Here is a 23,994-nt window from a genome sequence, read left to right as displayed (position 1 = left end):
TGGTGGCAGTATTGAACTTGCTCTACATGCACCCTCTCCGGTTAGCTATTAGTGCCCCAGGCTCAATCCATGTGTTTAGACATCTAACTCCATGCCCTCCTCCTCGTGTCAGACTCCCCTGGGTTCTCACTGGTCCTGTGTGTTTCTTCCTCACCAGCCACTTTAGCATCTCCTGCCCCACGGGGCGTTCACTCTTCCACAGAGCAGGGCCTGGGCTCAGATCCTGGAATTACTGAAAAAGACTCGATAAACTAATTATAACTGACAACAGCTTAGTCTATATCCTGGGTATTTATATTTTAACGATGCCTTAAGCCGAACAAATTACTCTCTAATGTGGCATTTCAGACTGTGCTAGAAGGAAAGATTTGAAAAGGAGCAAATTTCCCAGGGCTACTCCAACTACCATATACACAGTAATTTATTCTTCATGCCAATAAATATAGCTTCCAGTCTCTTCTACATATATTATCTCCCTGGTCACCACCTTAATTTCACTGATGAAGATTCAGAAGTTAATAAATTCTCTGGATGTGACCCAGATTAGGGATGTCAAGAGAGGCAAAAATCAGCACATTTTATGCTCTAAAAGCATGCTTGATTTTTTTTTTTAATGCTCTATAAGAGGCTTAGAAGATACAAGGTGAAGGATAGGAAAGTCCGGATAAAAAGGGAAATTTGCTAATTTAAGAAATCTCTAACTTTCCATTACTCATTGTACTCTCCTGCAAGGCAGAGGTAAGTTGTCATTTATGGACCTGAAGTTAATTCTCATGTACTCCTGGAGAGTTATTGAAACTGGGAGCAGGAACCTGTGGGACTCCCAGGTACAAATTCTTTCTGTGTCTCCTGTTTCTTGTTTGTAGGAAATAGACTTCATTCAGCCTCCTGACCTTCCCTGAGTTTCAAAGGACAGATTCAAACAGTTGCTGATCAGGGAAGAGAGGGGATGCAAAAACAAGGGAGGAATGGTCAAGAAATAATAGTGCAGCCTTGGGGCAGGGTCCTGGTTCTGGCTCAAGGAATAAACAAATATTATTTTTGTGTTTCTCTGCAGAACCAACCCTCCAGCCCCCCACCCCAGTTGGAGGATGGGATGGCAAATTCAGCCTTGAGTAGATTCCCGGAGCACCGCCCTATTACCTCATCAACAACCAATCAGAAGAAAGTCACACACCCTGCAGCCCTCACCCCAAATATTGCCTATTAAAAAACTTTCCCCCTGAACCACTGGGGAGTCTGGGGGTTTTGAGCATGAGCCACTCGTCTCCTTGCTTCGCTCTGCACTAAACCTTTCTGTGCTCCAAACTCTTGACTTTTTGCTTTATTTGGCTTCTCTACATGTCAGGCAGATGAACTTTGTTCAGTAACATTTTTTTTTTTAACCAACAAATATTATTAGAGTGCCTATTAGGGGCTGGGTGATATTTCCAAAAATATTTACTTTTGTAAATATTTTAATTTTTACATTCATTTTACACTTATTGTTCTTGCACCCAAGTCCATGTGCTTGATGCACAGTGAGGCCGAACACGAACATCAGAGTTTGGGCAGAGAAAGGTTTATTGCAGGGCCAAGCAGAAGAACAAGTGGATTGTATTCAAAAGACCTGAACTTCCCAGTGGTTTTTAGGGATGAATTTTTTTAAAGGCAGTATTTGATGGGGGAGAGCTGCAAGGGGATGACTTCCTTTTGTCTGGTGGTTACCCAGAATCTCAGTCTTCTACCTTCTGGTTCCAACTAGGGTTTTAGCAGGTAGTTACCTTCCCGTACCTGGGTGGGGACTTAGTTCCTACAAAACAACTCAAAGATTCCTATCAGATTGTTAAGGATTTCCCTTGAGGAGGGAAGAGGACTCTCGTTTACTGCTACACTATTGTTTAACTGCTTTTCCTTTGTTTCTGCATTCCCTCACTTCTACAGTTAGCAATTGCTTAAATCTGCTCTTTGGAACTCAGGGAAGGCCTAGGAGAGTAAAGCCTTTTTCTACAAACATGTTTCAATGCTATCCTCTCAAATCATCCCACCCTCGCCTTCTCCCACAGAGTCCAAACGTCTGTTCTTTATATCTGTGTCTCTTTTGCTGTCTCGCACATAGATCATCGTTACCATCTTTCTAAATTCCATATATCTGTGTTAATATACCATATTGGTGTTTTTTTTCTGATTTACTTCACTCTGTATAATAAGCTCCAGTTTCATCCACCTCATTAGAACTGATTCAAATGCATTCTTTTTAATCAGTTCAGTTCAGTTCAGTCGCTTAGTCGTGTCCGACTCTCCGCGACCCCATGAATCACAGCACGCCAGGCCTCCCTGTCCATCACCAACTCCCGGAGTACACTCAAACTCATGTCCACAGAGTCGGTGATGCCATCCAGCCATCTCATTCTCCGTCGTCCCCTTCTCCTCCCGCCTCCAACCTTTCCCAGCATCAGAGACTTTTCCAGTGAGTCAAATCGTCGCATGAGGTGGCCAAAGTATTGGAGTTTCAGCTTTAGCATCAGTCCCTCCAATGAACATCCAGGATTGATCTCCTTTAGAATGGACTGGTTGGATCTCCTTGCAGTCCAAGGGACTCTCAAGAGTCTTCTCCAACACCACAGTTCAAAAGCATCAATTCTTCGGCGATCAGCTTTCTTCACAGTCCAACTCTCACATCCATACATGACCACGGGAAAAACCATTGCCTTGACTAGACGGACCTTGGTTGGCAAAGTAATGTCTCTGCTTTTTAATATACTATCAAGGTTGGTCATAACTTTCCTTCCAAGGAGCAAGCGTCTTTTCATTTCATGGCTGCAATCAGCATCTGCAGTGATTTTGGAGCCCCAAAAAACAAAGTCTGACACTGTTTCCACTGTTTTTCCATCTATTTCCCATGAAGTGATGGGACCAGATGCCATGATCTTTGTTTTCTGAATGTTGAGCTTCAAGCCAACCTTTTCACTCTCCTCTTTCACTTTCATCAAGAGGCTTTTGAGTTCCTCTTCACTTTCTGCCATAAGGGTAGTGTCATCCGCATATCTGAGGTTATTGATATTTCTCCCAGCAATCTTGATTCCAGCTTGTGCTTCTTCCAGCCCAGGGTTCCTCATGATGTACTCTGCATATAAGTTAAATAAGCAAGGTGACAATATACAACCTTGACGTACACCTTTTCCTATTTGGAACCAGTCTGTTGTTCCATGGCCAGTTCTAACTGTTGCTTCCTGACCTGCATACAGGTTTCTCAAGAGGTAGGTCAGGTATTCTTTTTAATAGCTGAGTAATATTCCATTGTGTATATGTACCAAAGCTTATACACAGCTTCTTATCCATTCATCTGCTGATGAACAGCTAGCGTGGGATGAGAGAGAGAATAGCAATGATTGAGAGAATAACACTGAAACATGTATATTACCATATGTGAAAAAGATCACCAGTCCAAGTTCGATGCATGAAACAGGGCACTCAAAGCTCCTGGTGTACTGGGACCACCCTGAGGGATGGCATGGGGAGGGAGAGGGGAAGTGGGGTTCAGGATGGGGGACACATGTACACCCACGGCTGATTCATGTCAATGCATGGCAAAAACCACCACAATATTGTAATTAGCCTCCAATTAAAATAAATAATTAAAAAAAAAAGAAATGGGGGATATGGAAAGGCTTTTGTACCCCGGAGGGCTCCACAGGATCCTGCTCAATTTCAATGCTTCAAATAGAAATGAGAATGTGTGTATCAATACATTAATGTGTGTATCAATATACTGTATCAATACATGTATTGATATTCTTAATATTTATATTAATTTTAATTAATGTACACTATTTCCCTCTTGGTAGATATTTAGGCTCTTTTCAAATTTTCACTATTGCAATGATGCTATAAGTCTCTTAGGGTTTTCCTGGTGGCTCAGCGGCAAAGAATCTGCTTTCAGTGCAGGAGATGCAAGTTTGATCTTGGTTGGGAAGATCCCCTGGAGAAGAAAATGGCCACCCATTCCAGTATTCTTGCCTGGAAAATCCTATGGACAGAGGAGCCTGGCAGGCTACAGTCCATGCAGTCACAAAAGAGTCAGACATGACTTAGCCACTAAACAACAACAAATAAATCTCCTAAATAAATCCTTATTTGCAATGATGACTATTCCTTAGCATAGATTTCCAGACTGGGAAATAGTGAAAGAGTATGATGATGTTTAAGGCCAAAAAAAGAAGGAAAATTATCTTTGAGGTTGAGTTGTAAAGAAGTTGCAATGTCAGATTTGGGAACAAGGCCAGGACCCCCTTCCCAACTCCAGAGAAACATATCTGAGTGAACACTCAGTTTCCTCCAGCGAGGGGATGGAGCCTGCTATGAGGTGTGGCTTGCATTTTGTCCTCCATTTCTCTGTTGGAGAAATGCACAACCAGAGTTGGCATAACCGAGCAGGACACTCACTATGGGCCTTCCTGGGACAGGCCTTCCCCTGCTTTAGCTCCTCTCTCAAGTACCTAGATCATTGATAGTACCTGATGCACATTTCCTGAGTTATCTTACAGATGTGAAATCCCTCTCACCCCACCAAATGGCAGATGTAACTATTTAACCAGGGGCACACAGCCCCAGGCCTCTTGGAGCCTAAGGACTGATAACGTTAAACCCTGTGACACCACCCCACCACATCACCATCATCCAATCAGAGAATTGTACACGAGCTGATCACACACCCTACAATACCGTCCTCCCTCACCTGCCTTTTAAAAATGCTTGGCTGAAACCCCTTGAGGAGCTGGAGGCTTTTTAGCATGTGAGCCACTCATTCTCTTCCTGTAGCCCTGCAATAAACCTTTCTCTGCTCCAAACTCTTATTTTTTTTGGTCTCACTTTATGTTGGGCACTCGAACTCGCGTTAAGGTTTGGAGGGCAAGTCAGTCCTTTAATATCATTAACCACGTCTCACTCTCAGCTTAAACCGTCCTCTCCCTTCAACGGTCTTCACTGAGAATAGCATCCAGAGGATTACAGAAGCCCACAGCATCCATGGATGTGGCCCTGACCATCCATCGGCCATCTTTGGCATTGTCCCCTTCCTTCAGTGCCTTTAGGGGGTTAAGTTCTTTAAAGGCTTTACTCTCTGAAATACTCTTCTTTACAATCTTCATGAGATCTTGCTCTTTTTCTTCCTTTAGACTCAGGTTTTCTGAAGAACCTCTTCAGAGAGTTCTTGCCCATGTCACTTAGGCTGTGGCTACTTTGTAGAATTTACCAAAACTTGCAATTGTTTTACTATTTTCTCTGTTGTTTTTTCCCATTTGTGAAGGGAGAGTCAGTTCTCTGGAATATCCAGAGCCTCACACAGTGGCTGGCACATAACAGACACTGGATAACTATTTACTGTTGAATTTCTGTGGAGTTTGGCCAGTTATGACAAGAGCACAAAGTGTAAGATGAGATGTGGAATCCAAAGTCAGATTTGCATGGCAGAGACCAGGGTGCCAGGTCCAAGGTTGAGTTCATCTGCATTACCTGCTGAGTTAGCTGAATAATTAATAAAAGATGGCCATGTCCTCATCCCTGGAACCCATGACCATCTCAGAGTGAAATCCTGAGGCTTGCTTGAGCAAACAGCTAGCCAAGCCACCACCCCCAAGGTTGGGATAGCTGTGATCTGGTTTCAGAGGCTAGAACACCATTTATGAAATGCCCAGCTCTGCAGAAATCTCAGCCACTGCAGTCATAGCACCCACTGAGGCCCCAGTTAAGCCAAGACCAGATCCTGAAGCCAAAGCTGGGTGTAAACCCCAAAGGACCTCAAGATATGCTTTGTTTGTGGGTGCTGAGTGTTAGAAAAAGGCCTTGGGAATTTCCTGGTGGTCCAGGGGTTAAGAATCACCTGCCAATGCAGGGAACATGGGTTTGATCCCTGGTCTGGGAACTAAGATCCCACATGCCTTGGGGCAACTAAGCCTGTGTGCAGCAACTACTGAACCTGTGCTCTGCAACAAGAGAAGCCATCACAATGATAAGGCCTAGCACCGCAACTGGAGAAAGCTCACAAGCAGCAAGGAAGACACAAGGCAGTCAAAAAAAAAAAAAAAAAAAAACGGCCTAGTGTCACTGAAACAGTGTGGATTGTGATATTAACTTTATTTTGAATCTGGACTTGGCCACTTCCTAACTAGTTAGGTAAGCCTGAACAGTCCTTTAACTTAGCTAAGATTTTATTTTGTTGTCTATGTCAGTCATAACAGAACATGCAGGATAGTTGTGAAGCTTAGAAATTCCATTTATAGCTTGCCCAGGACACAGTAGGTTTGAAAATGGTGATTGTTATTATTATTACTGGAGTGTCTTCCAGGGACCCACAGCCAGAGTCATGAATCAGGGACTAAGACGCTATCTTAGCTTGGTTCTCATGGATGAGATGTCTGTTCCCCTGCCAAAGATCCCTCGAAGGGGAGCAGATTTAATACTAAGGGATCAGATCCATTTCCCCACCAGCTCCCTACTTCCAATCTCAAACCCTGTTTAGCATCATTTGGCAAAACCATGAAATAAGAAAAAAAGTGCATCTCTACCTGGTAGAAAGCCAATTAAACTTCTGTGCAAAAAGTCAATTTTCAATCCTATGCTCTTCATCTCTCAAATAACAGTAATAATAGTATCTTCCATGGAGAGTTATTATAGATAGGAAATTAAATAATACATATAAAACACTTATCAAAGAGCCTGGTAGATGACAAGAACTCAGTCAATACTGTTGCTGAGGTCCTGTCAGCAGTGACGGTGATCCTGAGGGTGCTAAGGGCGAGGATGGTGAGGACCATGATAATGATGATGATGATGCCATGAATGTGGCTTCCTGATTAAATTCAGGGGACACCCTGGGAGCTGACAGTCCTCACAGTCTTTTCTTTGGAGGGAAGAGGAAGTTTAAAGAAACACGAATTTATTCTCATCATTGTGCAATCAGAACTTTGAAATCAGTCTCACTGAGCTAAAGTCAAGCTGTCAGCAGGGTTGGTTCCTCCTGGAGGTGCTAGGGAAGAATCCATTCCCCTGTGTTTTTCAACATCTAGAAGTCACCTCCCGTTGTGGCTCAGTTGATGAAGAATCTGCCTGCAATGCGTGAGACCTGTGTTCGATCCCTAGGTTGGGAAGATCCCGTGGAGAAGGGAAAGGCTACCCACTCCAGTGTTCTGGCCTGGAGAATTCCATGGACTGTATAGTCCATGGCATCACAAAAAGTCGGACATGACTGAGTGACTTTCACTTTCAGAAGTCACCTACTCCGCTGAGTGCATAGCCTTCATCCATCTTCAAAGTATATCCTGTTAACTCTGCTTCTGCCATCACAACTCCTCAATCCTTTGACCTTCTTACCTCCCTCTTACAAACAGCCTTGTGATCACATTTATGACCCACCAGACAATCCCAAGTAATCTCCCCATCTCAAGATCTTTAACTTCATCACATCTTTTGCCTTATGAGGTAAACTTCCCAGGTTCTGGGAATTAGGATGTGGATACTTGGGGAGGAATTCCTATCACAGCCAAGGATTACCATCTGTCCCCTCGTTTCCACTTTCTGAGTATACACTTCAGGACCCATCTCTGAGGCCCTCCTTGTAGAAAACCTCCATACCCTCCCCTCTCCCTTCCGCTGTAAGCTTCAACTTAAATACCCAACTGTTGTAAGTTTCAGTTTGAATACCCAACCCTCCACCAACTATATGTCTGCATCCAAACAGCTCGATCAGTCTGGAGAAAAGCATCACTGTGACACTGGGTCCCACTTTACATTTTTAGTCCCATATCTGAGACAGGTCCTAAGTATTACAGCAGAGAACCTGATACAGACCAGGCCACAGACAGGCAAGGGAGAGGTAGGATGGTTCATTTTGAGATAGCTGTCCAAGAAAAACGATAGCGAAGGTTAAATGGGGATAAGACAATCTCCTTTAGATTAAAAAATGAATTGTGAGGAACATTTACTCTGAGTGGGAGGAGTTTTTATGAGAAGCCCTCTGGGTGGGTGATGGAATTCTTAGGCAGAAGGAAAAGGTCAGTACAGAAAAGGGGACTCTTTCCAAGTCTGCTAAGAAGCTAGAGGAAAATGCTGTGTAAGCACAGGGCTTAATTTTTATGGGGGAGACAGAGTATGATAAGATAAACACATGAAGATAAAATACAATGCCAGGTAGAGAAAAATGCTGATCAAAATAAACAGGGAAGACCGCAGAAAATAACACGGATTGCTATTTTAGAAAGAAGAGTTGGAGTAATGATCTATATGGCGAAAGAAGCTAAAAAAAGAAAGAAAACAAAAAGACTGGATATATGTATAGCTAAATCACCTTACTGTACAGCAGAAACTAGCACAACATTGTGAATCAACCATATTCCAACAAAAGTTATTAAAAAAAAAAGAAAGGAGTTGGAGAGAACGTCTCTGAGGAGGTGGCAAGTGAGCAGTGAGGGAGGAGGGAAGAGACAGATAGGGGAGAAGGGAAGGAAGTGCAAAAGCCCTGGGGCAGGATTTGCAAGGTGAGTTTGAGACCCAGTGGGTGTGGCTGGAGAGGAGAAGGCTTGGACGGGACTGGTAGGTGATGGTGGATGGGTCTCCAGGGGCCATAGCATGGAGAGCCTTGGAGGACCCTCACGCCTTTGCTCGGCTGCTCCTCTGGTGGAATGTCCCTCTCTTGTCTCAAAGGTAGAGCCATGCTGCCCTTCAGGAAAGCCCTCCTCATGTGTCATCTCTACTGAGAAGCCCGCCTGTATCCCCTGAAGGTGTAACTGATCGCGACCTCTTACACTCTTCCAAGGCCCTGAGAGTCTTCACTTTGGGCAAGCCTTCACTTCTCAAGATCCCAGCCTCTGCGTGGGACCAGCTCAGCCTTCCTGTGAGACAAAGGGACCCATCCCAAAGTCCTGATATCTAGTCATCACCCTATGACAGGTTCTTTCAGAGGATTCGCTTCTCCCTCTTAAGTTTGGAAAGGAATTTGACTTTCTTCTCCAGTGAAAAATGAAAACACGAATTCAAAAAACATATCTGTACCCCCATATTCATTGCAGCACTATTTACAATAGCCAAGGCATGGAAGCAACCTAAGTGTCCATCAATGGATGGATGGATAAAGAAACTGTAGTATGTGTGTAAAAAAAAAGGAAAACTCATCATTTACAGCACATGGATGGAACGTGAGGGCACTATGCTAAGTGAAAAAAGTCAGACAGAAAAAGACAAATATTGTACGACTCTCTCACATGTGAAAGTGTTAGTCAGTCAGTCACGTCCAACTCTTTGCAACCCCATGGACCGTAGAGCATCAGGCTTCTCTGACCATGGAATTCTCCAGGCAAGAATACTAGAGTGGGTAGCCATTCCCTTCTCCAGGGGATCTTCCTGACCCCGGGATCGAACCCAGGTCTCCTGCATTGCAGGCAGATTCTTCACTAATCTAAGCAACCAAGGAAGCCCCCCCAAACAAAACAAAACAAAATTCCCAAAGGGCAAGCTAATAGATACAGAGATTGGTGGTGGCTAGAGGTGGAGGGTGGGGATGGGAGAAATGGGTGAAGGGGATCAAAAGGTAAAAAAAAAAAAAAATTTTTTTAAACTTTCAATTCTTTGGCTATCTAATGGCTGGGGGCAGTGTACATAGTGAATTGAGAGACCTGTCTTCAGCGAGGGTTGAAGGTAAGAGGAAGATGTATCTCAGGTTCTTTTCTGGCCTCAGTTTCTTTAAGTGAATAAAGTTGCATTTTTCAAACTAGATCTGAGTTTCTGCCACCAACAGGTGTCATCGTTAAGCAACTGGGTAGGATTCTAGCTTTATCACTTGGCCATAAGAGCTTGGACCAGTCACTTGCCTCTTTGAAAATCTGTCTCTTCATTTGTAATATATGATTAAGGATTCTTGCCACATAGGATTATTTTAGTATGAGTTTGTAAAAGTGTCTGGCATAGGGTAATCATGCAAAGTAAGAGTTTACGTATGACCTGAAATTTCAAGTTGTACCTTTTTCTGAGTTCGACAGAAATAACACTCCACCTTCCATCCCTGGCTTTTTCCATCCTGGCTCTCCCTAAATTCTGTGCTCTATCTACCTTGCAAATTCCTCTGTGTTCAGTGCATCTGACAGGAGAATTTAAAAAAGAAGTAGTAAGGAATTCCCATGCAGTCCAGTGGTTAGGACTCTGTGCTTTCATTGCCAAGGACTTGGGTTCAGTCCTTGGTTGGGGAACTAAGATCCCACAAGCCATGCTGCATGACAAAAAAAAAAGGTGACAGAAATTAAGGTGAAGTTATTAAAAAATTTTTTTAATTGCTTGTAAACAGATATACTTATTAGGAAAACAAGAATTTAATGCCTTAAAATGAAACTCATTTTTACAATTACTTCTAAGAGAAAAATTGCATAAATTACCAGTGAAGTAATTTACAGTCCTTACTTTTAAAAGTAGTAACTGTCTCTATATTAAAGACAGAGTCTAACTGATTTGGGAATAGACATGAAAGAAGGATAGATTTTCAGACAACCCTGTTCATAAGTCAATTCTAGAACAGACTACATTAAGATGCAATTATCCATCGTATTCATCATTATGAATTTTTTATTTAGTATTAGTTTCAGTGCTGTGAAGAAAGATGGCTGAGAATCTCACAAAGTGACAACCACTTTGTTGATTACTCTTAAGGCTTTTTAATATTTAAGATATTTCCATAAAATGATTATTTTCCAAGCAAAATTAATGTTGCTTTAAAACTGACTTCAGATACAAGCAAGTTAGTCCAACTGAGCCTAAGACATGGTGTGTGCAGAATGTCCCTCAAATGTTAAAAGTAGTTTTAAGTCTTTCATTATTTTAAAAATGTATATGTTACAAACAACAAAAAAATCATTTGAAAGTGTTAATATTTCAAATTTTTTACCTTTATGCATTTTGGTGAATTTTGAATGAATAATGTTTTAATTTTTGTTTGTTTGTCAAATATTTGCTAACTTCAACGAGAGGGACAAAAATTGAAATCAAATGTGAATTTTTCAAAACACTAAAAAATGTGGCAACTGTATGAAAAAGTTAAAAAAATGAAGCTTTCAAATAGTTTTTAAAGGGTAACATTTATACTTCTGAAAGTATTAACGTTTAAAATTCCAAGAAGAACTTTAGGACATACTCTGTCAAATACTATATAAAGTGCCGTAAAGAATAAAATTGAAAAAAGATCAAATCAGAAGGGAAAATTCCCTCTTAAGGAAAAAAAAAAATCCCTTTTTCCTAGGATCAGTTGATGCAGGTAGGGCACCAAAGACAAATTATGCAAAAAACCCCTATGGGCTCTTGAAAGGGGGAGGCAGGGTGTGTAAGGATGGTGAATTGGGTGGTACCGTGGTTATACTGACTAAATTTCCATCAGTTACATGATTCTGGGTCCAATTTTCTCTTTCTAAAAATGTTTGCTTCTCTGTCCATTTTTCAGATGCTTCTCTTTTTTCAATGCCTCCACTTTCATTTTTTATATATTTTAAAAATGTTTTTGTTTTATTGTGGTGAAAGTCACATAATAGAAAGTATACTATTTTAACCATATTGAACCGTACAGTTCAGTGACACTACGTACATTCATCTTATTGTGAGACACTCACCATCATCCTTTTCCCAAATTTTTTACCTTCCTAAACGGAAACTCTGTCCCCATTAAACATTAACCCTTTCCCATCCTCTCCCCCATCCCCAACCCCTGGCATCTTCCAATGTAGTTTCTGACTCTGTGAATTTGACTACGCTAAGTACCTTGTCTAAGATGGCTGGTGAGGGCCTACTGTATAGACAGCGGGGAAAAAAGGCACAATCTGTTCGTAGGACATGTATTAAGTTAACCTTAAAATTCATTCCAACATACATTAGGTACAGACAAACACTGTCAGAGGCTTTTAATGCTGCTTTTATCACTTATAAAAGCTGAGAGAATGGCTCAGGAGAGGTGTTGGAGTAACAATTTATCCAAAGGATCTTCTTCAACCAACAGTCACTTACTGAGAGGCCATCTCCTGTGCACTGGCTCAGCAGGTGAGCTGTGAAGCTGGATCGAGACCAGAAATCAAATCTCCTGACTGTTACACTTCTCTTGACACTACATTGCATCATATCAGAGTAAGCAATTTTTCTTTTCTTTTTTTTTTATTCATATAATAAACAGAGTAAGCAGTTCTTCTATCCATCTTAACTCTCAATTCTAATGGGTCTTGGAGTAAATTTCAAATTTTCCAACCTACTGTTTCTTCTCTAATTACAGTAGATTATAAGAGATAAGCCTCTCAAAAAAAAAAGGAACTTAGAGAAGGAATATTGAGTACATAGTAAGGGACAAGCCTTGTGCTGGTAACTTTACATATTTTATCTTACTTATTCCTCCTAACAGCACTAGGAGATATTTCTTATTATGTTCAAAATGAATAAACTCAAAAAGTTGAAGGTACTTGCCCAAACTTAAAGAATAAGTAGTATAATGGAGATTTGATCCCAGCAGCAGCAAATCTATTGTCTTTTGATTAAACGATTAAGTGAGGCCTACTTTCTCATCAACTCACCCATGAAGTGAGAAATTATTTGGGGTCCTGTGTGGAGAAGCATATAGCAAAATGGGAACATTACAGGTGTGAACTCCTATTGCACATGAACGATGGACAATTTAAGGTCAATGCCACCTTTCACAGTGTTCCAGGTGAAAAAGGAACTAATTTAATTACCTCACTGTCCCCAAGATTGATACAAAGGTATTATACCTTCAAAGGATTGGCTACTTTATCTCTAATATTTATGGACAATCATTTTCTTTACTGACAGATGTTTGAAAGAACAGATTGGAATTTATCCTCAGATTAATTTTTAGCATCTTTCAAGTGTGCAGAGTACAAAGGCCAAAGAACAATATTTTAATAAGAAAACACACAGTTGGCATCTTTTCCTTGTAGGTTACCTTCAGAGGTACTGTATTGAGTCTTGAAGCAGATAATCGAGAAAGTGTATTATTTTTAAATAGAAGGGGTCAAGGAAACTAGGAGAAGTCCAGCACCATAGAGTTCACAAATGAGTGGTGTGAACCAGATGGCCAAAGAGGCAATTTCAGTATAGTGTGCCCTGTGCTGGCAGAGACTCAGTGGTAAAGAATATGCTTGTAAATGCAGGAGACGCAGATGTGGGTTCGATCCCTAGGTGGGGAAGATCCCGTGGAGAGGGACATGGCAATTCACTCCAGTATTCTTGCCTGAAAAATTCCATGGACAGGGGAACCCCACAGGGTTGAAAACAGTCAGACATGATTGAGCAATTGAGCACATACAAGCTGTCAGAACCTAGAAGATGGACACTGTACCAGAAATGGTGGTGCTGCCAGGAGACTCTGCCTCCCCCCAGGTGAGACAGCGAAAGGGATGCCAGGTCCTCATTCACATTCAGAAAAGCAGGAGATGCCAACTATGCACAGGAATGCTCTGGCTGCTCTTACTTCTGAGGCAGTATGTTACCTCCCTTTCTACCCACCCACATCCCACAAAGGCATTTGGAACTCAGCTCAAAAATGTTTAATATGTTTTTGGAGGGAGAGTGTTTCTTATCTCTGTGATAAACTGATTCAGAGCTCTGGATCTTTTATTTAAGAAAATGCACCTGCCCACATATTTCTGGGGTTTCCAAGGCCTCTGGAAGACCATCTACGGATCCAACTTCTGTGGACTCCAGGTTTGGAATTCTTTAGTCTGGATTTCCTTAATTGCATTTATTAACCCAGAGGATTTCAAATTTTGTTCCAAAATCTCCCCAAATCACCTGGAGAAGTGAAAACAAAACAAAACAAAAAAACCCAACGCCCAGACCACATTCTATTCCGATTCAAGCAGAATCTCTAGGGTGGGAGCAGGCATCAAAGTTTGTTTTAAACATTCTAGGGGATTCTAAAGCGCAGCTTAGTTTGGGAACCAACTCGCTGGTCTCTTTATGGCACACGTTGATCTAAATGCTTTTTGCTTTTTCTCTGATCTTACTCATCGAGCCAGAAACAATAGAAAGGCGTCTGTCACAGAAAATAACTTAGCGAGAATCGTCTTAGTAAAAAGAGGGAAATTTGGGTCGAGGGTGTGTATACCTTCGCAACGTTCTCCTTGGGTCAGAAAGCAGCTGCAAGCTCCTCGGCGAACGGCAGGGGGCGCCCCGCACCTCCTTGCTGGATCTGGACCGCCTTCTCAGCTCTGCTCGCACAAAGAGCCCGGCCTCCTTGGCGATGACATCACAAAGGGCCGATTCCCCGCCCCTTCGGCGCCACCACGTGTTTCCCCGCGCTCGGCGGCCACTCGACTCAGTCCCTCGCCGGCCGGTCAGGGCAGCGGAGGAGGGTGGCTGGCAGCGGCCGGAGGCTTCGCTATGGGAAGCTGTTCCTTCGTTCTCTCGCGCCCAGCCCTCCTCCCTCGTTCTCCGCAGCCGCCGTCGGAGGAGAGCACGGGGAGGTGCGGGTTGCAGCAGCGGCTGCTTCTCCCCGTGCGGACAGCCGCGCGGCTGGGCAGGTGCTAAGCGCCCCCCGAGCCTCCCTCGCCGCCTCCCTCCCGTGTCCGGTCGTCCGGCTGCCGCAGTCACACATGGGGTGTTGGAGGTAGATGGGCTCCCGGCTCGGGAGGCGGCGGTGGATGCGGCGCTGGGCAGAAGCAGCCGCCGATTCAAGCTGCCGGGGGGCCACGCGCCCCGGGCGCCCTGCGAGCCCCGGGCTCAGCCATGGGGACCTTCCCGAGCAGCAGCACCGCCCCGGCCTCCTGCAGCCGCCTCGCGGGAGCCACGATGATCGCGGGCTCCCTTCTCCTGGTGAGCGCTCCGGGTGGGGTGGACGGGAGCCGGGGGCGGCGGCCGCGGCTCTCGGGGATCGGGGCGGGTCCCGGGGCCGGGGCTTCGGGGGTGCTGGGTGCGGCGGGGGCGGGGGGAGGTTGCGAGCGAGGGCAGGCAACAGACCCGAGGGCTTGGATCGGGTCATTTTGGGGGAGCCGCAGAGCTCAGCCAGACTCCGGAATGAAGGCGAATTGTTTTCCTTGCAGTCTGGCTGCGCCGGGAGAGGCGCTGGAGATGGCCACCCGGCTTCCTGCGCATTTCAGGGTTTCTTCACCTCCTCCGCCCCTCCGGGGCCCCCATCCCCTCCGCGCACCCCGGTGGCCACCAGCCGCTACCCCCTCCGCGGGGTGTGGGGCCGGGGAGCCGAGGCTGCCGGCGGCCGCCGCTTTGTTGCAGCTGCAGTGTCATGTCGGGATGCTACTGCAGTGGGAGAGCGCGGGACCCAGAACGCCGGGTACCTCGGCGCCTCGCCTTCGGAGCGGGCGCCTGGTCCCCTTCCCCCTTCTCTCCGCCTCGGCTGGGTGGGTCCCGGTTTCGGCACGCCCCAAAAGAAACCCTGAGACCCACTCTCAGGCGCCCCCAAAGCGCCCAGCCAGGCGGCCAGCGCGCTGACACTTGAGTGGGGGAAGGGGAGAGCCCACCATAAAGGAAGCTGAATTTCCCCCCGTTTTTCCCCATCCCTCGCTTACCTGTGGCCGGGCAGGTGAGCATGGAGGGTGGAGCCGCTTCCTTCTTCTGCACCAGGTCTGCATTCAGCTCCAGGGCGTGCCCTGTAGCTCGTTCTCTCCATCACTTATCTGGCCAAAGCCTGAAAGCACCTTCGACCCAAAACTTGTCCCCAACTTCCCTACATCCCTTCCCCGCCTTTCCAAATGTTGGCGGGGGGATGGGATGAGTTAGGTGGAAGAATAAAATTGATTTGAGATCAAACCCACGACCACCATAAGCTTTCGTGCTTATCTGTCTGTGTCCGCCGGGCGGATGGAGATTCTTAGCTAAAAACCGAACAAAAGCAAACAAAAAAAAAGAGCCTATTTTCATGGCAAGGCCGTGTCAGGGAGAGGCCGGCTTGCTGTCTCCTTCCCGAAAAGGGCTTAATGCCCGGCCAACCAAGATCTCTTAGATCCCAGGGCACTGCAGTTGCTATGGCCTGGGAATTCATCCTACAGACACTCTGGTTCCCTGTGCGAGGGTGTGTTTTAAAGGGGAAGAGAGACACTAAAGAAAAGTTTGGTGCTGTTCCGATTTATAATGAGGCAGGTCCCAGACTTCCTTCAAAGACCCTTTTCTGCCCATTCTAGCGCAGTGGCAAAGTAAAGATTTGTGGCCTTGACACAAGGGTGGTGGATGGTGGGCGGTAGGCTGGGAGGGTCCTTGAAAGTAGTGAGCATGGATTGGACAGTCGGTGTGAAGAGAAACCCATCTAAGTCCTGGGGAACATCGAGGCTAATATCAGTAGAGGTAGGTCCATCCGCAAGCTGCCTCCTTGTCAGTCTTAGATCTACTGCCCTACACCTTTGCTCCCCTTGGAGTCCACTCCTGGAGTAAGTCATAAGTCAGTGCAATATTTCATTGACTTTACGTTTCTGCTTGAGATGCTTAAAGTAAGGTCGTGGTGTAATCAAAGCATAGGTTGCTTTAACCTCCAGAGAAAGAGCCCAGCTCCTTTTCTGAAATCATTAAGTCTGGTTGACCTAAAAAACTGTGCACTGGATTTGCAATGGAAGACTTGAGAAAGTATGTTTGCCAGTCTTTTTTAAAAAGTAATTTATAGTGGAGCTTAGATGCAATCTTGAGATATTAACTAAAATGAGAGTCCTTATTCTCTTGCTAATTATAATAGAAAAGTTCCACTGCAGTTCATTGAGCGGCCTGGAGTTTACCCCTTCGTCCTGAAGGGAAACTGAGAGGGTGGATAGGGATCACCAGGGTGGGGAAGCAATGTCTTTTATTTTTCCCGCGCTACAAGCTACAGTCCTTAGCCCAGACATTGATAGCATATGAAATGATGATCTCATGGTTAAGACTCCACGGTTGGGCATGGGTTCCATCCCTGGTCACGGAACTAAAATCCCAAATGCTGTACAGTGTGGCCAGAAAAAAAAAATGATTTCATGACATTGTTATAAGGATTCTTTATCCCATTGGGATTCTTGGCCCTGTGAAAATGACAGACTTCAGGTACTTCAGCTCAGGTCCACGTGGCAGCATACTCAAGGCACACTGGGACCAGCAGGGAGGTAGTTCCTTTATCGTGGTTTTCTGTTACTCCTCTTCTTTCAAATGTTTCCTCTTTTAGGGTGAAGATATTTGTTACTGTCATCATTCTTGATTCTTTCTTGTGATTACAGGCTAACTGAAGGAGAACTAACTGTAAGCTTTATAAAATCTTTTATATAATATATATACAGCATATAACATGATTATCATGTCAGGTGCTTTATAGATAGTACCTATCTTAGTCCCAATATCTCTGCGAAGCTGGTGGGATGAGCTCAGTTTTCCAGTTGAGAAAAAGGAGACTGCAAAAACTTCACTGGCAGTTCTGGGCCACCCTGCTCCCAAGTGTTGAGGGCACTGGTACTGGGACCCAGGATCGCTTGGCTCCCTCTCAGGACTCACTGCCTCCCTGCTGTGCCACTCTGCAGGTTTCGCAACTCCAAATTGCCCAGTGAGGAAATGGAACAAGAGAGAAGACTCACTGGGGGAGAGTTGAGGCTGGTGGTTTGGTTTGTTGCAGGACACTGATGAGAATTGCATGAATACCTTTGGAGGGAAGTGTTCTTGCTGCTTGCACTTCTGTTTCTGATGTGTTGAGATGTCTGCATGATATTGGAAAGTAAACCACATACTGAAAGGCAAAATATTGTGTGTTTCAGGCCAAAAATTTGGAGAGCAGATGAATGAGACCTTGAGGTTTGTGCCAGTGTTAAGAAATGCCCTAGAATGGGCTAACAACACACTCAGAGATGTCTCTTGCCCTCAAGGAGCTTGCTTTGACTGGACAGATAGAATATTGGCAGTGGGGTAGTCAGAAGAAAAAGGAGATGTAATTGATGAGGAATTGAGGTCTGAAATTTTAGAAACCACTAATCTGCGTATATTATGAATTCCAGATAGAAGGACAGTTACTGAAAGAGCTTTCAGATGAGTGCTCGCCTAGAAAGTCACACATATGGGTGTTTGTCACTGTTGTTGAGACTGAATAGTGCCATCTCCTGACCTTTGCTTATTAAAGTTAATCATCTAGCATCCTGGCATTTGACTTTGGCTATTTGACTAGATTGGTGTGGAGTAGCTGGTTGGGGCTGAAGTCCTAAATAGATTCGAGACTAAGTGAGAATTTCACAGAGAACTTTGAATTAGAGCTAATGTCATATCCAAAAGATTTTCTCCTTTATATACACCTGAACTTCACAGTCCTAGAGTTTGAAAGCTGCAAGGGAAAACTTGGAGGGGAGAAACAGCCTAGATGGGGGAAGCAAATTATTTTTTCATGTTAACAAACCTACATTGAGCGCTTACTCTGAGAGGCACTGTTCTTGGTAATGGGAACCCAGGGATGAATTAGAACTTGGATCTTGCCTTACAGGTACAAAGTATATGGTGTATAAATGGACATAGCTGTCAATAGTGCTGGCTGAGTTTCACACTTTCAGAAAGAACCCACAGATAAATGTATTATACTCAAAGTAATACACAAAATGTGATGGATGTTAGCATCTTTAAACTACTTGAGGGACTTCCGTGGAGGTCCAGAGGTTGAGACTTCACCTTCCAACACAGGGAGTGAAGGTTTGATCCCTGGTCAGGGAGCTAAGATCCCGGATGCCTCACCACCAAAAAACAAAAACACAAAAAGAGAAGCAATATAGTAACAAATTCACTAAATACTTAAAAAATGGTCCACATCAAAAAAAAAAAAATCTTAAAAAAAAAACAAACACTTGAAGAAATTGTGGCTTTTAATCTGAAAGTCAGAAGAAAAATTTTTGTAGTCTCAGAATAAAATCTAATAGTCTTGGTAGAGAAAATGACTCATGATCGCACAAGTCAGGTATGTTGACCTGTTCTGGAAGGCAGGGTTTCTCACGTACCATGTGAATCTCCCATCCCTTTTGTCAAACTGTATAGGATGGGATTGAGCTTTTTCATCCGAATTCTCAGCTGTTTCTAAAGTCATATGGCTGAATCTGCCACAAGCCCAGTACAAAGCAAATAAACAAACCTACAGTGTAAAGAAGACACACAGGCTCATCAAATCAGCAAGAAAACAATTCCTTGTCATGGAATGCATACTACTCAAAGCTGAGAAAATACCGGGAGTTAGTCGGCCTAGATCCACCAGCTCGCTAAACTGCATATTTTAGTGTGGCTAAATTTGGACATGGTCTTTCCAGCTGGAGGTGGTCAGCACAGTTAATACTGTATTTTCCAGCACCATTTGCAGCAGGCCTCTTTTCTCCAAGGGGATGGAGTGAGTGGGTGTGGGTTCAAGTTGACTTCAGCAGGTGCTCTGCATCCTGTCTATTTGTAGATCGGAATGAGGAGACATCACTTTTCAGCCTTAACGCTTGACTGTGAGGGTCAGAGGTGAAGTCTCGTTAGAGACTCTGGGGACACGTTGCAAATGGTTTTGTGATCATCCGGCCCTTTGTAAAGCATGTAAACTATAATTGGCTTAAGGGAACTTTATTAATTGTGTGTGTATATGTGTGTGCAATGGGAAATGGTCAGAGGCATCATCAGATTATTCCAGGGCCAGAGTGAGTTGAGTGGCCTTTTGTCAACTGCAGTGCCTCTTTTTCCAGGAAGCGCTGACTCTGCTGGCCCTCTTCCCCCAAGCAGGCCTGGCAAAGACTTGGTGCTACCAGGTCACTCGGCAACTTCCTGGAAAATTCAGGTGCTTCTCTTCAGTGACACGAAGTCTCTCATTGCCTTTGGGCTTGTGCCTGATGACCATTTGGAATGGATTCTGTCTGGAGCATTAGGCGCAGATAATGTCTGTTGGACAGAATGAAAACTGAAGCTGCAAGAGGAGTTAGCCTGGCCCCAAGTTGAATCCCGCTTTAGCATTAGTAGAACACTGGGCGTTGTAGTTGGAGTAGCAGCTGCTGAGCTGCGATTCTTTCGTAAAGGGGGCGAGATGTTGAATAAATACTGGCCATGCCTCAGTGTTTGTATTTGTCAAATACCAGAAAGTAAGCAGGCATCCTAAATTGGCTTTTGTGCTGCCACCTGGCTTCCATACTACCTTCCGTGTCCAGCCTGAATCCAAGAGAGGAGAGGAGCTGGGCAGAACTTGTTAAGTAGGAAGGCTGATGTCAGCAAGTATCTGCTGAACACTCACGGGGGCTGTAGAAACAGAGGGCTCACGGATGTTTAGGCTGTAGCTTCAGAGCAGTGGTGATCTCACACTTTTCTCTTCTTTATGGCCACACCGAAGGGTAGATATGTGGCATCTTAGTTCCCCAACCAGGGATCAAACCTGTGCCCCCTGCATTAGAAGTGTGGAGGCATAACCGCTGGACCACCAAGGAAGTCCTGTGATCCCACTCTCCTTGAGAGATGCTGAAGGCCATCAGGAAGAGTCCTTTCTCCTGGATTCTGGGAAAAAATCCCACATGTCAGCACCCTGGCCATGAAGATGACAGGTGCTTCTGTGGTGGGAAAGTTGTGCTCCGAGTGTCCTCAGGGTGTGTGCAAATCTGTTTGGGAAAAGGAGCCTGAGTTGAATGGATTTAGCAGGGAGGAGAGGAGTGAGATGAGTTCTGGAATCAAATGAGCAGCAGTGGCTCTAAGAGGGCTTTGGTCCTGATAGAGGGGAGGAATATTAACGGTTTCGAAGATGAATCATTGATGTTGATTATTATCAAGCTTCTATTTATTCAGCACATACTATTGGCATTGTGTTGAATAGCTTCTACAGATGATCTCAGTAGACCCTTCAAGTCCATGAGGCAGTAGCATTAGCCCCATTTTACAGGAAATGAGGCTTAGGAGAAGCCATGGTCAAGAAACTGGCAACTGCCAGAGCGAGGCCTCGGAGAAGGCAATGGCACCCCACTCCAGTACTCTTGCCTGGAAAATCCCATGGCTGCAGTCCATGGAGTTGTGAAGAGTCGGACACAACTGAGCAACTTCACTTTCACATTTCACTTTCATACATTGGAGAAGGCAATGGCACCCCACTCCAGTACTCTTGCCTGGAAAATCCCATGGCTGGAGTAGCCTGGTAGGCTGCAGTCCATGGGGTCACGAAGAGTTGGACACAACTGAGCAACTTCACTTTCACTTTTCACTTTCATGCATTGGAGAAGGAAATGGCAACCCACTCCATTGTTCTTGCCTGGAGAATCGCAGGGACTGGGGAGCCTGGTGGGCTGCCGTCTATGGGGTCGCACAGAGTCGGACACGACTGAAGTGACTTAGCAGCAGCAGCAGAGCGAGGACTCAGATCTAAGTCAGCCTGACTTCATACACACCGCTCTTTCTGCCAAGGTGTGGGTCGGGCACAAGCAACCTTAATTTACTGGAATTTTGTTTCCCGTTAAAGGAATACTTTTACCTAATAGTCGAACATTCTCTTTCCACTGGGTGAGCAGTTCTGCCCCGTGGTGGCATTTGGAAGTTTAGCCAAAAGGGCTGATTATAGCGTAAGAGCAACCTGTGTGTGTGGATTGAAAGGGAAGGGTGTGGAGCCACTGGCAAGCATTTTCCTATGGTGTGACTCTGACCGGCAATGGTTCCACAGTTAAGATGGAAAGATTCTCTTGCAAATTGAAATGTTATAAATAGGGAATAGATGCTGCGCTTTCCTGCTCCTGGGGTCATTTTGAAAAATATTTGCCTAGTGAGTAACAGTATGACACGAATTCTGCTTAGCAAGCTCGTTTCAACTCATCCTGAGAACTCAAGGACCTCTCAGGGTTTCCTTTGCTGCCGGCCTGATTATTCGTACAGGATCAGTCCACAGGTTTGCATCATCTGTTATTAGTATTTTTTTTTGTTAACTTTTCATTTCAGGTCTCTTAGAAACTGGTTGAACTCTGTGATTTGCACAGTCTCATCTCAACGTGAGATGTTTGTATGTGGTTTATCACGTGTGGAGCTCTCTCCCAAGGGAACTTTTCGCCATGTTTTTTCATAGATGGTAGATGCTGAAGAAAGGTAGAAGATGAGAAGTTTTATCATTGCTCCTGGGAAGGAAGTTGGAATTCTTTTGAAAAGGGTTATTATTATCTGATTATTATCAGATGTCATCTTAGGTATGGCTGGATCAGCATATCCAGGATTAAAAGAGGCAAGAGGATGAGGAGGAAAAAACTCAAGGCAAATGGTAATAGGTTCCCAGAATAATCTAACTCACCGTTAGTCACTCCTTGCTGTTTACTTCTGCAAGTCCATGGCTCCTCTCTCTTCTTTGGTTGAAATCTTCTGTACCTGGTCCAGAAATACCGGATTAGATGAGGATTGGGTGTGCTTCTCCATACAGCATGCTCAGGGCCATTGCTGCTGTTATTCCTTTTCAGCTTCTTACAGACGACAGACAACGCACTATTCATCTTTGTGTTTCTAGCCCAGTGCCCTGACACACAATATTTAAGCAATAAATGATTGTTGAATGAATTCCAGAAGGATTTTGCTCTAAACTAACAGTTCATTCATTCTGGACAAGTTAGGGTGTAGTGGGAGCTTGATCCGAGTCTCAGTACTTTGAGCTACATCTCAAGGGTGTTTGACTTACTAACAAAGAACATTTTATTTTTTACTTTTTTTTTTTTTTTTGGTCTCATCTGGGATCAAACCCATGCCTCCTGCAATGGAAACATGGAGTCTTAACTGCCCGTCCACTAGGGAAGTCCCATGATTTCCTGGTTCTTGACTTGAGTCTCTGATGGTCTGATTGCTTTGAAGTGGTGGGTAGGGAAGGAGCGGATAAGATTGGGTCACCCAAAGTTTCGATGTGGATTTGAGGTGCTATGATTCGTGTCAGTGCAACCGTCCTGCCTGCCGGTTTTTATGCCGACCTCTCCTCTGGTTGGCAGAGTGTTGAGTCATCCAGCTGTCGATGGACACTTGCTGGTTGTTCTCATTTTTTTCCTGCTGCAAGCAAGCAGCGCTGACAAGAGTTGTCTCTGTACAAACCAGTTGCTCTTTTTTCTTTTGGGTTGTTCCCAAAAGTGAGGTACTTTTGATGTGTATTCTCCAAAGTGGAATTGCTGGGTCACAGGAAATGAATGAACCGTTTTATGGCTCTTGCTGCATGTTGCCAGATTGTCTTTAGAAAGACTGATTCATTTAGATTGTCACCAGCAACCTATAAATGTACCTACTACCACACAAGCCGGCCAACAATGAAGTTTATCATTTTAATTTACTTATGCTGCTTTAATAGAGATATGTAAAGGTCCTTGGTTGTGCAAATTTACATTTCAGTAATTGCAAGGGACATTATCAATTTATCCATGGGAAACTCAGTAGTAAAGAATCCACCTGCAATGCAGGAGACGTGGGTTCGATTCCTGGACTGGGAAGATCCTCTGGAGAAGGATACGGCAACCCACTCCAGTGTTCTCGTCTGGGAAATCCCATGGACAGAGGAGCCTGGCGGGCTGCAGTCCATGGGGTCACAAAAGACTTGGACACGACTTAGAGACTAAGCAAGTTATCCTTATAACTATTCTGCCTCCACTGTTGAGAGCAATTTTTGTTAACCTGCTTTTGTGTTAATTTTTTACATTTTTAGTTATAAGCTTGTATTAGCCGTATATGGCATAGTTTTTTCCCAGGCTACTTTTAATGTTTTTATATTTTATAATGCAAACATTTTGGTTAGTTTCTTTTTTTTTTTTCTTAGTGAAACCATGAGGATTTTGGGATTTTAGTTTCTCAACCAAGGATCAAACCTGTGCCCACTGCAGTGGGAGCCCAAAACCTTAACCACTCGACCGCCAAGGAAGTTCCACTTCGAATTTTGTATTTGATCTTACTAATGTTGGATATGTTGACATTTCTGGACTTTAGCATCATGTTGGTGGTGAGAACTACTTCAGTGTGTTGTGCAGGATGTTCATACTCCTTGTGTGAGTAAAGGGTTTCATGATCACATAAGTTTGGGAAGTTTTGGGCTCAACTAACTCACCA

At 44.4% G+C, this 23,994-nt stretch overlaps 2 protein-coding genes across 2 annotated transcripts in view; one reads left to right on the top strand and one right to left on the bottom strand.

Annotated features, from left to right (window-relative positions):
• LOC148774126 (uncharacterized) overlaps positions 1-14,741 on the bottom strand; it is a 63,747-nt gene extending 49,006 nt beyond the window's left edge. Inside the window, exons 1-2 of the mRNA XM_088831236.1 lie at positions 14,705-14,741; positions 14,120-14,591 (exon numbers count right to left, since the gene is read on the bottom strand). Coding sequence (XP_088687362.1) covers positions 14,120-14,591; positions 14,705-14,741 — 509 coding nt within the window. The remainder of the gene's footprint in view (positions 1-14,119; positions 14,592-14,704) is intronic.
• Positions 14,346-23,994, top strand: part of TNFRSF21 (TNF receptor superfamily member 21) — a 68,023-nt gene continuing 58,374 nt past the window's right edge. Inside the window, exon 1 of the mRNA XM_055406523.2 lies at positions 14,346-14,826. Coding sequence (XP_055262498.2) covers positions 14,740-14,826 — 87 coding nt within the window. The 5' untranslated portion in view covers positions 14,346-14,739. The remainder of the gene's footprint in view (positions 14,827-23,994) is intronic.

The sequence above is a fragment of the Moschus berezovskii genome, chromosome 23 (assembly GCF_049115385.1).
Source record: "Moschus berezovskii isolate FMDL1 chromosome 23, NW_MosBer_1.0, whole genome shotgun sequence".
Classification (NCBI taxonomy): domain Eukaryota; kingdom Metazoa; phylum Chordata; class Mammalia; order Artiodactyla; family Moschidae; genus Moschus; species Moschus berezovskii.
Note: the sequence above shows the minus strand (reverse complement) of the source record. Positions and strands in the feature narration are given on the sequence as shown.